The 16,665-nt window shown below is 34.6% G+C and overlaps 1 protein-coding gene across 1 annotated transcript; it reads left to right on the forward strand.

Annotated features, from left to right (window-relative positions):
* The first annotated feature begins 10,656 nt into the window (after positions 1–10,656).
* On the forward strand, positions 10,657–11,415 carry LOC131046308 (transcription factor MYB10-like). Its single transcript, XM_057980015.2, has 4 exons — positions 10,657–10,738; positions 10,880–10,933; positions 11,032–11,161; positions 11,259–11,415. The coding sequence occupies exons 1-4, from the start codon at positions 10,657–10,659 to the stop codon at positions 11,413–11,415; spliced, it is 423 nt and encodes a 140-aa protein (XP_057835998.2).
* Positions 11,416–16,665: the final 5,250 nt, after the last annotated feature.

Raw genomic sequence — 16,665 nt, forward strand, 5'->3', positions numbered from 1 at the left:
TTTCAACAACTTCAGCAAAAAAAACCTTGGAATTGATCCAAGTGGGCCTAATATAGACCCCTAACAGTTTCCAACCACTTTTCAAACTTTGGAACCATTGGAGGATTAGTTACCCCTTTTTACAACATTTTGCAATGACAACAAAAGTTGTCAACTTGTACTTTTCAAATTTGGTGACTCCAAGGTGCATTCGTCCTATTCCAAGGATTGGTTTGATGTTTCTAAGACTAATATTTATTTCCTGACTCATGCCTAGACTCCTACTAACCCACATGGTCATTTGTCTATGGTGTCTTATAAAATGCAACCATGACAATGCCTTACATCAATTGGGTCTTATTGACTCACAAACCTATCAACCTATTGCATATGATCATTTTCACCTCATGGATGATATTAGACTCTTTAGGCTTCATTTGTGTCTTTGGGTGCTCCTGTACTACCATTACTATTTGCATGCATGCCAAATATTTCAACTTATGGTTATGCATTTAAGGACAAAATAATAGCAAACTTTCATTATTTCTTTTTAAGATATCATATTTATAGACACTATCACACACATCACATTAAAAATGCACTGATCTTGGTTTCTCTATTTTGATTGTGTTACATCAACTTAGATTTATAAATTCATCAAAATATGAAGGTGGATTTTGATTAAAATAGATCATGTAACTATTGTGATGTATTCAAATTGATAGCCTAAATATATTAATAGGTTTTGTTTGAGGTTGCATAGCCAAAGGCAAAGTGGAGGTCATTGTAGACAAACAAGGTGAATAAGTCAAGTTAATATTGTAGCATCAAAGGATGAGATCAAAAAGGATAAATAAGATGCAATAGTTAGGGATTCCTAAGTCTAGATTGAGGTGGAGTTATCAAAAGCAATAGGTTTGCATCATGCTTCAACTCAAGCTCCATCCCCCCCAACCTTCATTATATAGTACTCTCCTACTCTCCCTCTCCCTTTCCTTGTACCTATCTCCCCTTCCTTCTATACTTATCTCTCTGAGGTCCTGATCACCCTTTCTAGTTTGTCTTGATTCTTATTTATTTTTCACCTTATCCTAGTCTCCCCTGATTTTTTTAATAAATTTCACACAAATTATTTATATCTTTAGGAAACAAGTTGTGTATGGAGTTTATGTAGTTAATTCATCTAGCATTTCTTTTGTAGTTCATAAATTAGAAAGATAATCATATGGTGTTGCAAGGTATAGGTGAGCAAGAGTGGGAGGTGGAGTTAAATAGTACCAACAATAAAGTGAATTTTTTTGTAGGCGATTCATCTCGAAAACCCTACACATTATTTCTCGTCCCAGAAGCACATGACAATAGAGTCTATTGTTCCTCTCTCTCTCTCTCTCTCTCTCTCTCTCTCTCTCTCTCTCTCTCCCCTAGATAACTCACTCTCTGACTCCCTCCCTCCCTATATGCTCCCACCTTATTTGTGTGTGTATTATACAATATTTATAAGGTATCTTTAACATAATGTTTAATTTTTTTTAAATTATACCAATGTATATCCATTTTGTCTTCTCATATGCAAACAAAAGAAGGTAAAGTTTGATATATTTTTGTTGAGCATTTCTTTGATTGTGGATGGATTTTCTCTTTGAAATATTATAATAACAAATTTGTTTTACATTATAAAAATAAGAATTATAATATTTTTAAATTTTCATTAAAACAATATATTAAGTGAATTAATATATTGATAAATTATACTTATAATATTATTATACTAATTATAATAAATTAGTTAATACAATATAAAACTAACACTAGAAATAAATTTATAAAGACTGGTCTTACCTAGCACATGCAACTTGCTATGAAGCAGTCAACAGTGGCACTACGAATCTGTCCAAGCGAATAATTTTATTCATCAATTATGTAGTCAAATTCAAAAAATATGGACTCATTCATTTCCACCATCCCACACTAATTATTTTTATTTGTATTTGAATTTTCTGCTTTTAATTTTGAGGCAAAAAAATTGAAATATCCCATTTGTTAGCAGTAGTTTTTCTTCATGCATCACGAAACTGATAGTTCACTTGTTTACTGTAAATTGCATAACAGAAGCGATAGTTTGCTTCACTTCTTCTCCATAATTTATGGGTATTCATCTCATATGAATTACTACAATAAGCTAACTAATGCAATAGTGTGTTAGCCTAGTTTTCATCGACTTCTTTTATCGTAATCTCTGATTGCGGTAGTCTATCTTCAGTTATTCATGCATTGTGAATTAGTTAAAATTCATTATATTGATATAATTGTCTATTGAATAAAAATTAATTCCTTTATCGTAAGCTCTGTTTTTTTTCTCTGTATTTTTTCTGCAAACTCTGTTTTTTCTTTTTTCTTCTAGCAGATCAATCCTATATCGTGCAGCTACAGCTGCATTTTTTACATGGCATCAGAGCTTAGGTGCTAGAAAGGAAAAGTAAATCTTTGTTTGTTGCAAATATAGAAGATCAGAGTTGAAAAATGGAGTTCTCAAGCTCTACTATTCTCACACCATACAACTATTTTGATTGGAAGCCAAAGATTCTGCTCCAGCTCAGAACTAGAGGCCTCTATTGGATAGTTGTGAATACAGTGGTTGAACCCAATCCAATAGTTGAAAAGTATAAATACTTCAATCAAATGGATGAAGCCTTTGGTCTGCTATACTTATCCATCTCTCTAGAATTGATGTTTCATGTTGAGGCATGCAAAACTCCAAATGAAATTTGGAAGACATTGGAGGCACTCTTTGGAAATAAAGATGAGATGCGAGGTCATATTCTTGAAAATGAGTTCAACTCATTAGAACCAAGAAGTTTTGATAATATTTAAGATTTCTTCACAAAGTTCAAAGCTTAAAGGATGTGGTATTGACAAATCCAAGGAAGAAAGCAAATTAATCCTTGCTATTCTATCAAAGCTAGGTCCAGAATATGCAGTATTTGTCTCTTCTTTCCACACGGTCAGGCTCACAATAGGAGCACCTTTGAAGATGCCCACACTTGATGCCTTCATTGAGTCCTTGATATAGAAGCAAGATAAGCTCATAAAGATGGGCACATTGAAAAACTCCAATGCTCATGCACTTGTTGTGCATGGAAGTGGAAAGAACAACTCCAAATAGAATCAACAATCCAAAGGCAAAGGGAAGAAGGAACCAGATCCAAGAAAGGAAGGCAATCCCAAACCTCCAGATGGATCTACTAGCTCAAAACAAAAGAAGGACAAAAAGGGCAATCAAAGTGTAGCTACTGCAAACGTGGTTACTATCCCGAATCATCATGCATGAAGAAGACCATTGATCTCATGGCACAAACACTTCACCAAATTAATCTTGGTAACCTTATCCTAGAAGGTACGAAGAAGAAGCAGGAAGAAAAAACACCAGAAACAAGAAACAATGCTCATGCATTGATTTCTATTCATTCTTCTTCAGATGCATGGATCATATACTCTGGAGCTTCACACCATATGGCAGCCACAAAAGATGTTCTCTATTCTTTGAAACCATATTCTACTTCACCTATTCACTAGGGAGATGGATCTTCTATAGCAACAACTGGAATAGGGAAGGCTGAGATGGGAATTGGAAGTTTTGAGAATGTCTTGCACATTCCAAATCTTTTTGTCAATCTTCTTTCTATGTATCAAATGACACACACTGGCACCGATAGGAGAGTTGAATTCACTCCAGATTCTATGAGCATATTTGATATTGAAGACAACTCCAAAATTGTTGTTGGTAAGGAAAATCATCAATCTCATCTGTACACTTTCACTAATTTTGTTGCCAAATTAGATTCTACTTTACTTCTAACACATGCAAATGATGAAAGTAGAGTTTGGCATGAAATATTTGGTCATTTGAACTTTAGATACATGTAGCAATTGAGAAAACAAGGGATGGTGAAAGGCTTGCCTACCATCAAATTTTCTAATGGAGTTTGTGAAGGTTGTGATCTTGGAAAGCATCCACAAGAAAAATTTCCAAAGGGGATTGCATGGAGAGTCTCCTCCCCTCTAGAGCTTGTTCATAGTGATCTAATGGGCCCATTTTCTGATCCTTCCATGAGTAAAGCTAGATATGTCCTAACATTCATTGATGATTGCACAAGATACACATGGGTTTATTTTCTCAAATTCAAAGCTGAGGTGTTTGAGAATCTCAAGATTTTTAAAGCCCGTGTTTGAGTATGTCAACAATGATGTTCAAAATCTTTATGATGAAGCAAGAATACATTTGTAGAACATAGTTCCTTACACTCCATAGTAGAATGGGGTAGCTGAGAGGAAGAACCAATCCTTGAACGAGATGGCTAGTTGTATGTTGCATGCTAGATCTCTTCCCTCCAAATTGTGGGCTGAAGAAATCAATTGTGCTTCATACATACAAAATAGATCTCCTCACAAAACTGTCACAGGAAAGACACCATTTGAAGCATGGAGTCGCATGCAACCAGAAGTGACCCATTTTTGAATTTTTTGATCACGTGCATGGGATTGCATTTTTATAGAGAAGAGGAAATCTTTAGGACCTCAAAGAAAATAATGCATCTTTGTTGGATACCCAGATGGTCTAAAGAGATACAAATTGTTAGATCTTTCAACAGAAACACTCTTAATTGAGAGGAGTGTCTACTTTGATGAAATTCCCATGCATGCATATTAGGAGCCACATTCTAGTACTTCTTTACTTCCTCCTCTTACAGATCTCAAAGATAATACATGCAATCATTCAGATGTCATTTCTGATACATCTGAATCTGATCCCGATGAACTTGAGCATGCATGTGCAGATCCAGATGCAGTTCTTGATTGGGCTTCTAGTGATTTAGTATCTCCTGTGAAAAATCAAAGGACTAGGAGCTTGGCTGACATATATAATGCCCCTCATGCACTTTCAGCTATCGATCCCATCATGCCAATGCATGCCTGTATGATTCAAGTATCCGATCTTCAGAGTTATCCAGAAGTTACATGGAATCCTCTTTGGGAAGCAATCGTGGATGAGGAGTACAATTCTCTCTTTGAGAATCTCACTTGGGACTTGGTTCCACTTCCACCTGATTGCAAACTTGTAAGGTGTAAATGGGTCTATAGAACAAAAAAATCAAAAGATGGCCATGTAAGTAGATACAAAGCAAGGTTGGTAGCCAAAGGCTTTCAGCAAGTTCATGGCATTGACTATGATGAAACTTTTGCTCCAGTGGCAAAAATGGATTCCATTTAGTTGGCTTTTGCAATTGTAGCAGCAAGAAGGTGGGAGATTCATTAGATGGATGTGAAGAATGCATTTCTTCATGGTAATCTCGAGGAAGAGATCTATATGGAGCAACCACAAGGGTATGTATAGAATTCCTCATTGGTATGCAAACTCAAGAAGTCACTATATGGCCTCAAGCAGGCACCTAGAGCTTGGTATGCTAAAATGGATTCTTATCTTCTGTCTCAAAATTTCATGTGATGCAAATCTGATCCAAATGTATATATGATGAGAACATTTGACTCTCTATTGCTCATAGTACTCTATGTAGATGATCTGTTAATAACAGGTGATTCGGTCAAAGCCATTGCAACAACCAAAGCAGCTTTGCATGCTAGATTTTCCATGATAGGCATGTGTCTCCTCAACTTTTTTTTCTTGGTCTTGAAATCAAACAGAATGAATCAGGTGTCCAAGTTTCTCAATCCAAGCATGCAAGTGATATTGTAGCTTGAATTCACATGAGTGATTGTAAGCCAACACCCACACCTTTCTTGTCCAGACTAAAGCTTTAGGATGACCAAGATACACCATTGGTTGATTGCACACTGTATCGGTAGCTTGTGGGGAGTGTTCTTTATCTCACTCACTCTTGTCCAAATCTATCATATGCAGTGGGTGTTGTTTCTAGATACATGTAGGAGCCTCATGAACTACATTGGAAAGATGCCAAGCATATACTTCACTATGTTCAAGGAACCATTAGCTACGAGATTCATTATTCAGCTGGATGTACTTTGGATCTCATTGGCTATGCTAATTCTGATTGGGCTAGTGATAGCATTGATCGTAACTCCACTTCAGGATATGTTCTCAGTTTGGGCACTGGTCCCATTTGTTGGTCAAGTAAAAAGCAATCTTCTATTGCTCTATCATCCACAAAGGCTGAATATCAAGGTGTAGTCAATGCAACCATTCAATTTCTCTGGGTGCAAAATTTTCTCACTGAGTTGGGTATATGTTTTCATCAACCATCCATCATTTGGTGTGACAACCAAAGTATAGTGAAGGTTTGCATAGATCTAGTACAATGACAACAAACAAAGCACATCGAGATCCACATGCACTTCATCTGAGATCTGATCCATGATGGCATCATTGATTTATAGTATTGTCCCACGTCTCAACATATTACTGACATATTCATGAAGACATTCACTGAGCAAAAGTTTCTCTTTCTCTGATATCTTCTTGGACTAAAAGAAATTGTACCACAATAGTTTTCTCGTTATGTTAGTTTTTATTTTGAGGGGGGGGTTTGTTCCCACTCGGTTTTCCTTCCTTCCTCATTTCTTTATTCACTTTATTCTGTCTCCTTCATTAGACTTACGGGGGGGCGTTAGGAGTATTCTTGCTTCATGCACCACAGAACCGACAGTTTGCTTGTTCACAATAAATTGCATAACTAAAGCGATAGTTTGCTTCACTTCTTCTCCATAATTTATGGGTATTTAGCTCATACAAATTAATACAATAAGCTAACTAATGCAATAGTGTGTTAGCCTAGTTTTCATCAACTTATTTTACTGTAATCTCTGCTTGCGGTAATCTATCTTTAGTTATTCATGCATTTTCATGCATTTTGAATTAGTTAAAATTCATTATATTGATAGAATTGTATATTGAATAAAAATTAATTCCTTTATCGTAAGCTCTGTTATACTGCAAACTCTATTTTTTCCTTTTTTCTACTAGCAGATCAATCCTATACCGTGCAGCTACAACTGCATTTTTCACAACATCACTTGGTCAAGCTCGGCTAGTGTTCAAAATGATAAATATGAAATTTTATGTATTGTGACTTGCGAAGAAATTTCGAGCACCTACGACTATATATGAAGGACTCGTATTTAATAGTTTTGTGTGCTTATCTAAATTCGAATTCAAGTGTGTGAAGTGCAAACGAAACAATGGACCAAGCTCCCTGTTGTGATAAAATTAGAGTAAAGAAAGGTCCATGGTTTCCTCAAGAAGATTGAATTGTAAAAGATAGAAGATAAACAAATACAGTTTTCAGAAACAAAAAGGATGAAAAATAGAGCACAAAGACTAAACACCAGATTTTATCGTGGCTCAACAAACTTAGCCTACATCCACACTAAGAGCAGAGGCCTTTTATTATATCAACAGATTACTTTTTACAATGATACAATGGTAGCTTTAAATAAGCTTCCAACTACACCGAAAACCAAAGAGAGACAATTTTGGAGGGAAGGTAATGATGTATGTTGGTCTTCATCTTAACAATCCCCCACCGGATAGCCAACGGATGCTGCTATTTATTAGTCATTCCCCTACACTTCCTGCTGATTTACTTCTTCTTTATGAGCCCAGGAGAAGTCCTAACACTTTCAAAATTCTCCTTGGACACACTTTTAGTAAAGATATCTGTCAGGTTGACATTTGTATCAATTTTAACAACCTTCAACTTGCCTTCTTCAACCATATGAAAAACAAAATGAGCATGCACATCAATATGTTTAGAATGTCGCTAAGAGGAATGGTTATGGGCCATAAAAATGGCACTGCAACTATCACAAAACATAACATAATCGCTTTGTTGGTACTTCATTTCACCAAACAATCATTGCAACCAGATCATTTCTCTCACACCTTCAGAAAGAGCTAAATACTCAACCTCTGTAGAAGAAAGGGCAATAGAATATTGCAGCCTAGAGGCCCAACTAATGGCAGCTCCAGCAAATATGAAGACATAACCAGTAGTAGACCTCTATTTGTCTAAATCTCCGGCAAGATCCGAATCCTTGAAACCTTGTAACTAAACATTGTTTCCACCAAAGCATAATGCATAATCTGAAGTTCCTTTTAGGTACCTCAATATCAACACCTTTCTGCACCCTGATGTTTTCATCATCATGACCATTATCACCACTACTTTTGTGCATATGTTGGTCAATACTGCAAATTGGAGAGTCAACAAATGGCTTCATACCAAGCTATGAGTCATAGACAAGGGAATAACTTGTAGGCTATGTATTGAACAAAGACTATTTCTGCACTGAAGACATACCATCATGCCACCATGTAGTATCAAAACCTGCTAAAGTGTTATGAACAGCAAAATTATTTCGAACAGAATTGCCATTATTACATAAAGATGGCAAATGTATGTATTCATTTTTTGAATTGTCATGTTTCTCCAAGCTTGGAAATACTGTCTCATTAAAGACAACATCTCTACTACAAACTATTTTCTTTCCAACAAGATCCTAAAGTTTGAAACCAAATTGATCTTCGCCATAGCCTACGAAGATGCCTCGCTGTGATTTAAAATCCATCTTTGTCTTTTTTTCTTTAGGGACATGAACAAAGGCTTCACATCCAAAAACTCAGATGTGTGAATATGAAATCCAATTTCGTAACCATTCCTCTTCCGGAATACCAAAATTCAACCATGACGAAGGACTTCAATTGATTAGATACACAACTATATTACAAGCCTGAGACCAAAACTCCTTGCTTAAACCAGCATTTAAGAGCATGCACCGTGCTTTCTCAAGGATAGTTTGGTTGAGCCTTTCCACTACCCCATTCTCTTGAGGGATGAACAGAACAATTTTAATTCTTCTAATGCCATGATTTACACAAAGGTTATCAAACTCCAAGGAACAAAATTCACCTCCATTATCCATTTTTAAACACTTTATTTTGTGACCACTTTGGTTTTCAACAAGTGCTTTGAAAATTTTGAATTTTGAAAACACTTTAGATTTATGGGACATCATATAAATCCAAACTTTTCTAGTACAATCATCTAGGAAAGTAACAAAATAGTTTGCGCCTCCATAAGAGGTTACCTCCGTAGGTCTGAAGACATCCGCGTGCACCAATTCCAGCAGTGTTGTCTTCATGTTGTGTTAATTCTTTAAGAAGCTGACCCATCTTTGCTTCTCATGAAGACAATGTTCACAAAACTCTAAATTTGTTGATTGTAGACCCAAAATTTGGTCACAGTTGAGCATCACCTCAAGGTCTTTCTTGCTCATGTGACCTTACCGTTGATGCTAAAGGGCTACATCGCTTCCCACAAGTGTCATAGAAGCTCCCACCTCGTCAATGGTTTTCACAATGTAGAGATTACCCATCTTATCTCCTTTTCCAATAGCTAAGGAACCTGTGGCTATTTTCCATGTGTCCGTGAGTTTAATTTTAAGGTCTTGTGTATATAATTGGCTGACTGAAATCAGATTTTTCTTTAATTGAGGAACATGTCTAACATCTTTGAGCAATAATTTGGCTCCCCCATCTAGATGCAAGACAACATCACCTTTCCCAATGATTTTACAAGCTTTGTTGTCGCCCAAGTATACTTCTCCAAAATCGCCTTCTTGATAATTTGTGAATGCATCCGTGAGAGAGGAAGCATGAAAAGAGGCGCTAGAATCAATTACCCATGAATCAGATTTTGTATTAGTAGCAGCAAGTACTAGAATCCCATCATCTTTATCATGAGCTATGCTTGCTTCACTGTCCAATACTTTGTCTTGTGCCTTCTCGTACTTTCTACAATCTTTCTTGACATGACCAGCCTTCCCACAAAACCAACAACTGCCTTCTCTTCCTCTAGGCTGTAATCTTCTAGCTTATTTGGACCTCCAATAGTTATTATTTCTTCCTCTATATTGGCTTCTTCCTCTATTTTCGGTGCTCACCATTGTGAGAGCATCACCGAATGAGGGCTCATCATTCTTCCTCCTAAAATCTTCGGAGAGAAGAGTGGTTGAAACTTCATCAAAGGCCAACTTCTTGGAGCTTGATGTCATAGTGCTTATGGCTGTCACAACTCCATCCAGCTATTTGGTAGAGAGCATAAGAGAAGAACAACTTTATTTTCATCGTCTTGAGTCATTCCAACCGAATTCGCGTGGCTGATCAAAGTGTTGAATTCATTAATATGGTTCGCCATTGCGCAACCTTCCTTCATCTTGAGTTTATAAAGTTTCTTCATGATGAAGACTTTATTTGCAGTAGACGTCATAGCATATGTTTTTATCAATTTGTCCCAAATTTCTTTTGTAGTATTCTCCTCTGCTACATTGAACAGAACATTTTCATTCAGCGAAAGAAAAATTGTTGCCTTGACTTTTTCATCAAGAGTCTCCCAATCTTCATCTTTCATGGTAGAAGGCTTCTTTGATTTTCCTTCGAGTGCAAGTTTAAGGTCTTGCTTGATCAGCAAAGATTGCATCTGAATCTTCCTTATCCCAAAATTCTTTCCGGAAAATTTCTGCACCTTCAAATCCTCCATCTTCAGGAAATTCAATTACCAAATTTCCAAACAGCTGTGCACCCAGCTCTGATACCAATTGTAAAAGATAGAAGATAAACAAATACAGTTTGCAGAAACAAAAAGGATGAAAAACAGAACACAAAGACTAAACACCAGATTTTATCATGGTTCGGCAAACTTAGCCTACATCCACACTGAGCGCAGAGGTCTTTTATTATATCAACAGATTACATTTTACAATGATCCAACAACAGCTTTAAATAAGCTTCCAACTACACCGGAAACTGAAGAGACACAGTTTTGGAGGGAAGGCAATGATGTCCGTTGTTCTTCATCTTAACAAGCAGGTTTCATTCTCATGAATGGCCATCAGAACTGGCGTGCACTGCCTAAGCAAGCAGGTTTTTCAATTCTACACATTTTTTCAATTTTTACTCCACATATTTCTTTTTCTTTTTGGAGTCTGAAACCGATAAGTATTCTTCTCTGGTGATGGCAGGACTGTTAAGATACGGTAAAAGCTATCGTCTAAGGTGGGTTAATTACCACAGACCAGAAATTAGACATGGGAATTTCACTTCTGAAGAGGAAGAGACTATTATTAAGCTTCATCAACTTCTGGACAACAAGTTTGTTCACCGTTCTCATTATCTTTTCTTATTGATTTGTTTGTTTTACGATATCCTTGGGTGGTATTATTGAATTGTCTTCATGTGTATAATACAGGTGGTCTGCCATTGCTTCACGGCTACCTGGAAGAACAGATAATGAGGTAAAGAACGTGTGGAATCCTCATTTAAAGAAGTGGGTTTCAAGAATGGGTACCGACTCGGTAACATATCATTCAAAGTCGCCCAGCAAAGGGTTTGATTACGATGAATAGTGTGAGAAAAGTCCATCAATGGACGAGGGCAATTTAGGTCTAATTCAAGCAAAAGATATGGTTTATTCGCCCACCAGAATCTCGAATTCTTCCCAGACATTGTATGATTCATACAACATGTTGATTGGAATCTTTTCATCTATAAATAGTATAGATAGTGAGGTTGTGAATGAGGGTTCAAGTTCAACTTTAGATCGGCTTGAATTCAGTTGTATAAATTCCTTTGATAAGCCACTTCTGTATAATCAGCAGCCACTAGATATTGAAGATGACACAATTATTGTTGAAAACCAGGATTATGCAACCGAAAGAAGCACATATAAGGTATTGTGGGAGGATAGCTCAAATGGGGAAGATCATTTTATCACGTCAGACTAACCAGAAGATGATTTCATGAGCTGCATGAATGGTGCCGACACAGATCCCCATTTGCTAAAAAATATAGATGGTGCAAACATAGATCCCCATTTACTCAAAAATTTAGAGTTGCAGAGTAACGGTGATGATTCAGATTGCTTTATTGGTTATTGGTTAAATGTTTTGAGCGAAGCCGGGTCATCACCCACTTTATTGTAGGTCTCTCTGCTTCATTTCGGGCCCTTATAAATGGAGTTGTTGAAACATCCCAGGGGGGGAGGGGAAATAGTACAAATTGAATCAATAATCAAAATTTATTTAATTTTGTTTCTTTAATGAGTCTTGTGACTCCCAACTGTTCATTCTGGTTTTCGTATATGTGTGATTGACCAATTCAATCTACAACCAAATTCAGCATAACTAAAAATTGCATGGTCAAGAGTAAAGTCTTATGCTGTAAATTAGTTTTTTCTTCCTTTGGTTTAGTGGCTAGTGCACAATCCTTTCTATTTTAATTTTTACTTTTCGTTTGAAGTTAGTGTTTCTATACTATATTTTTTTAATTCAAAGGAAAAGATTTTTTTATCAAAACTTATCAATCAATAAGATAATTGTAGTTCGAATATATTTTCATTTATCAAAGTTAAGTTTTGTTGAACATATTAATAACATCATAAAAACTAATATGTGGAATATGATATTCAATTATTAAAATTAATTATTTACAAACGAATAAAATACTATTTAATAAATAGAAAATTATTGCAAATGGCAATTTAGATTAAGTTAAGAAATATTGAATAGACTTGCTCATTGACAAAGTGACAAGTTCTTTCTTTTTATCTTGTAGTGATTGTTGGTCCCATTTTGTATTGTTTTTTATTTCAACTTTCATCCTTCTAAATTTAGAGATCATTTTAAAACTCTTATTTAGAATAAATATACAGTCATTATGAATAAAATTTAAATGTGAAACAAATAACTTTAATACAAAACTATTCAAACAAAGAATGGATCTAGTATAGCAAATTATTTTTTAAAATTCAAAGAAACACATCTGCTTTCCAAAAACACTACTGACAAACTATTACATATATTAGCACTTCATAGTATACAAATCTAAATTTTTGATACAACATTAGATTACCCATTACTAGATCTATAGTGAAGTACATAGAAATAAATGCAGAAGTGAGCAAAAAGATAAATGTGAACACAATAAATTTCAAATGTTCTACCCCAAATTGTCCTGACTCTATAACCTTTGTTTATGATAGTGAAACTTTTCACTATATATGAGAGCCCTTATGATGAGGTGGGCCAATTCTTTGAGCCCACTTGTCATTTACAAAATTGTAGTGAAATATCATAAGATCCTAACATGCTCTTTAACATCTCAATATAGCTTTGTTATTTTGAGTCCTCTAATTCCACATGTTCATATCTACAGACAACTAAGGCAATTCTCTATGAATTCCAACTATATAACATTGATGGACCTATTTTGATTTTTTTAATTCTTGTGAAGTCTATAGTAAGATTTAAAATCTTTTAGTAAAAAAAAATAGTAGAAAATTGATATTTTTGGATAATGACTATGCATGTCTACAATAATTAAAATAAATATAAACCTTAGCTATTTAAATTTATAGCACATAAATGGTTAGTAATAAATAGATAAGCTATTCTCGTTGCATTGGTATCTAGGTTAAGTTATGCAGTAATAATATCAACATTTTATTAATATAAGGGTTAAGATTGAATCTAAGCAAACACTCATGAATTTGTCAAGGAATTTAACCCAAAAGAGGATGAAGCTTCCTCTAACGAGGAAATTGATGATGAAGAGTTTCATGTGGAAGAGGAAGAATAGGAGGAACACTACAAGGAGGAAATGGCAGTGGAGAGTGAATCATCGGAGAATAGGGAGGATTTTGAACCAGTTTCCTTGGTCCATAACTCTCTAGATGACATTGATATGGTTCCCTTCTCTTAGCATTCACCCTCTAGTGTAAAGAAGAGCAACACTAGGAAGTTGCATAGATAGATAATTGAACTACAAGTTAGGGTGATGAATCTTGAAGCAAAAATCAAAGCATACATGCAAGGATATCATCAAACGAGCAACTCCTTAAGCTCTCTATGTGCCATCATTGATAGCATTATGAGGAAAGTTGCTATGGTATTTGTTTCTAGACAAAGTAGGGTGAAAAAGAAAGTTAGGAAGTCGTCAAAACAAGGCAAGCTAGATGAGGAAGACAAGAATGAGGAGACAATTCCCTTGTAGATCTAGAATGAACAAGTGCAAAGACTAGAGAGAAACTAGAACTTCATTAGGGAAGATTAAGAAATTTATTTTTTTCTTTTTTCTTTTGATGATATCTAGTATAGTTAGGAGTAGGTGTTATAATGAAGCTCTTATGAACATGCTCGTGTGTCGTATACTTCAGACTTTTATTAAAACTATCTACTCTACAAAGTTTATGGACTCTTTATGTTTAGTTATTTGTAGTTATACTTTAGATAGATGTTGGCTTGATCAAAACAATATGTTTAGTTGTGTGGACATGATGATTTTTTATTACTTCTAAGAGAGGTTGATGTGGTTTTCTTGCTCTGGCTATTTGATGCCAAATTATATAATGCTACTCTCTAATTTTTCTATTTTGTAGGGTTCAAAGCTCTCTCTCTCTACTAATATAATAAAAAACATTTTATTAATATAATGTACTATGTCAATTAAATTAAATGTATTATTATTAAAATAATATTATAATATAAATAAAAAGATAAAAATCTAATTCTAATAGTGATGTCATAACATAATTAGTGGATTGTACAAATGTGAGAAAATTATTAAATTTATAAATATTTGTTGTTGTTGATATTTTTTGACGGTTAATTTTTTTTTAAATAATTCTTGATAGTCATTATGATTATTCAACTACTTTTAATGAAATTAAGAAAATTTCAAAATGTGATAAATTTAAATTCATACTTATTGATGACATATTATATATTACCAAGTAAACTAGCATAGATATCTTAAATACCTCTATCTAAAAGACATGAGAGTCTTGATGCACCTATCTATTCTCCATAACAATTTTTAATATAGTGTCATGAGATAGATATCTCTTAGTATCTTTTAGACAGATGTCTTTAAGATATCTAGATGTTATTTTTATTTGGTTGAGAGACGTAAGTACGATAGAGAATTGAGTGCAATGGTGTGAGTTTGTTAAATAATAAATATTGAAAATTTGGTTTTGTTTTTTTTTAAATAACTTTTAAGTGAATTAAATTAATTTTATATTAAGTATGGCACTTTTTAAAATAAAATTAAACAATAATATTACAAAAATAACAAAGGGTAATTCTTTAAAAAGTAAAATAAAAATTTACATACAAATTATAATTGATCATTAAATAAAAATGAAACAAAAAATATAATCAAATAGAACTAAAACAATTTTAAATGAAGAAAAAATATTAAGTAAATAAAAACCATTCTTGAATTTTTCTCCCCTTTATAAATAAATAAAAAACACTTTGGTAAAATAATTTATGATATATTATTTTCATTGGCTGACTATTTAATTGTTTAATTTAACAATTTTTTTTTTTTTTGTTAACAAGCACACAACACTCACCCCATACATGTCTTCAATTATTTTATTCACTTTAAAATAATTTTATTTAATAATTAAAAAATAATCATTATTAAAACATAAACCAGAAGGGACCCTTACCAAAGTTTACCATAGTAGATCGGCTAAAAAAAAGAACCCCCCAATCCATCTCCTTATTGAATGCATTGTTGAAGAGCTAGAGGTAGAGGAGAATATTTTTTAGGATTAAGTTTCCTCCTAGTCTACTTGGTCAGAATCGACTCTAGACAAGCCTTCTAGAAATTCTTCTACCCCTTCTACCCCCTCTTTTAGCTCCCCTCCCCCCTTCCCTAATAAATCCCCAAGGAAATGGGATTTTTGGGCCTTTGTTGATAAAATAAACGAGCTTCATGATGCCTATGAAAAATAGGAAGCCATATTTTTTTGGCTTCTAGGCTAACTCAATGTGATAAGAAGAAAATTAATAGGCTTGAGGCCCTCACTAAGCATGACATAAGAGCTTCCAGTTGGGTAGTGGATGAAAAGGATAAGAGAGATTGGGTGGCAACAAATGATTTGGTGGATAAACTTGAGAAGTGGGAAGGGCTGGAAGAGGAATTCACGGGACTCAACAAGAGAATGGACGAGAAGGATAATAGGAGGGAGATGATGAAGGCTATTGAAGAGCTTTGGGACAACCAAGTGATCGTCAAACAAAAGATGAATGAGATGATGACCCTAAACAACAAAATGTCAATGAAGAACTCTGCAAATCTCTAGGCTATTCAGGAGGAAATTGACAAAAGGCATGCTAAAAAGAAATGGCATGTGGATTCATCCCCTACTACAATGATGGAGCCTTCAGTGTTGAGGGTGAAAGCTATGCTAGAGTCCCATGTTGTTTCCTCAGGAAAAGGTTTGAACAAGAGGCTCTCCTTTGCAAAAGTGAAAGTGATGAGTCAAATAAAAATTTGAGAAGACCCCCACTAGGTAGACCATTGGATTGTATCTATAGTGGGGGTGTGTATCTATTGTTTTTTTAATTTATTTTGAGTAGTCTTCATTTTCTTTTTTGGTGTTTGGCTCTAGTTGTTAGTTGGGTTTTGTTCCTTTTTGTTAGTTGGTTCTCTAGTTTGGGGCTCTCACTCCTCATGAGATCCTAGATTTCCTCACTTTAGTTGTTATGTAATGGTTCGAGCCTCTTTTTTTTTTTAAAATTAGACCAAAAATTAAAATAAATAACAAAATAACTTTACAATATATAAAAATAAGTCTTCATATC

The sequence above is a fragment of the Cryptomeria japonica genome, unplaced genomic scaffold (assembly GCF_030272615.1).
Source record: "Cryptomeria japonica unplaced genomic scaffold, Sugi_1.0 HiC_scaffold_1628, whole genome shotgun sequence".
Classification (NCBI taxonomy): Eukaryota; Viridiplantae; Streptophyta; class Pinopsida; order Cupressales; family Cupressaceae; genus Cryptomeria; species Cryptomeria japonica.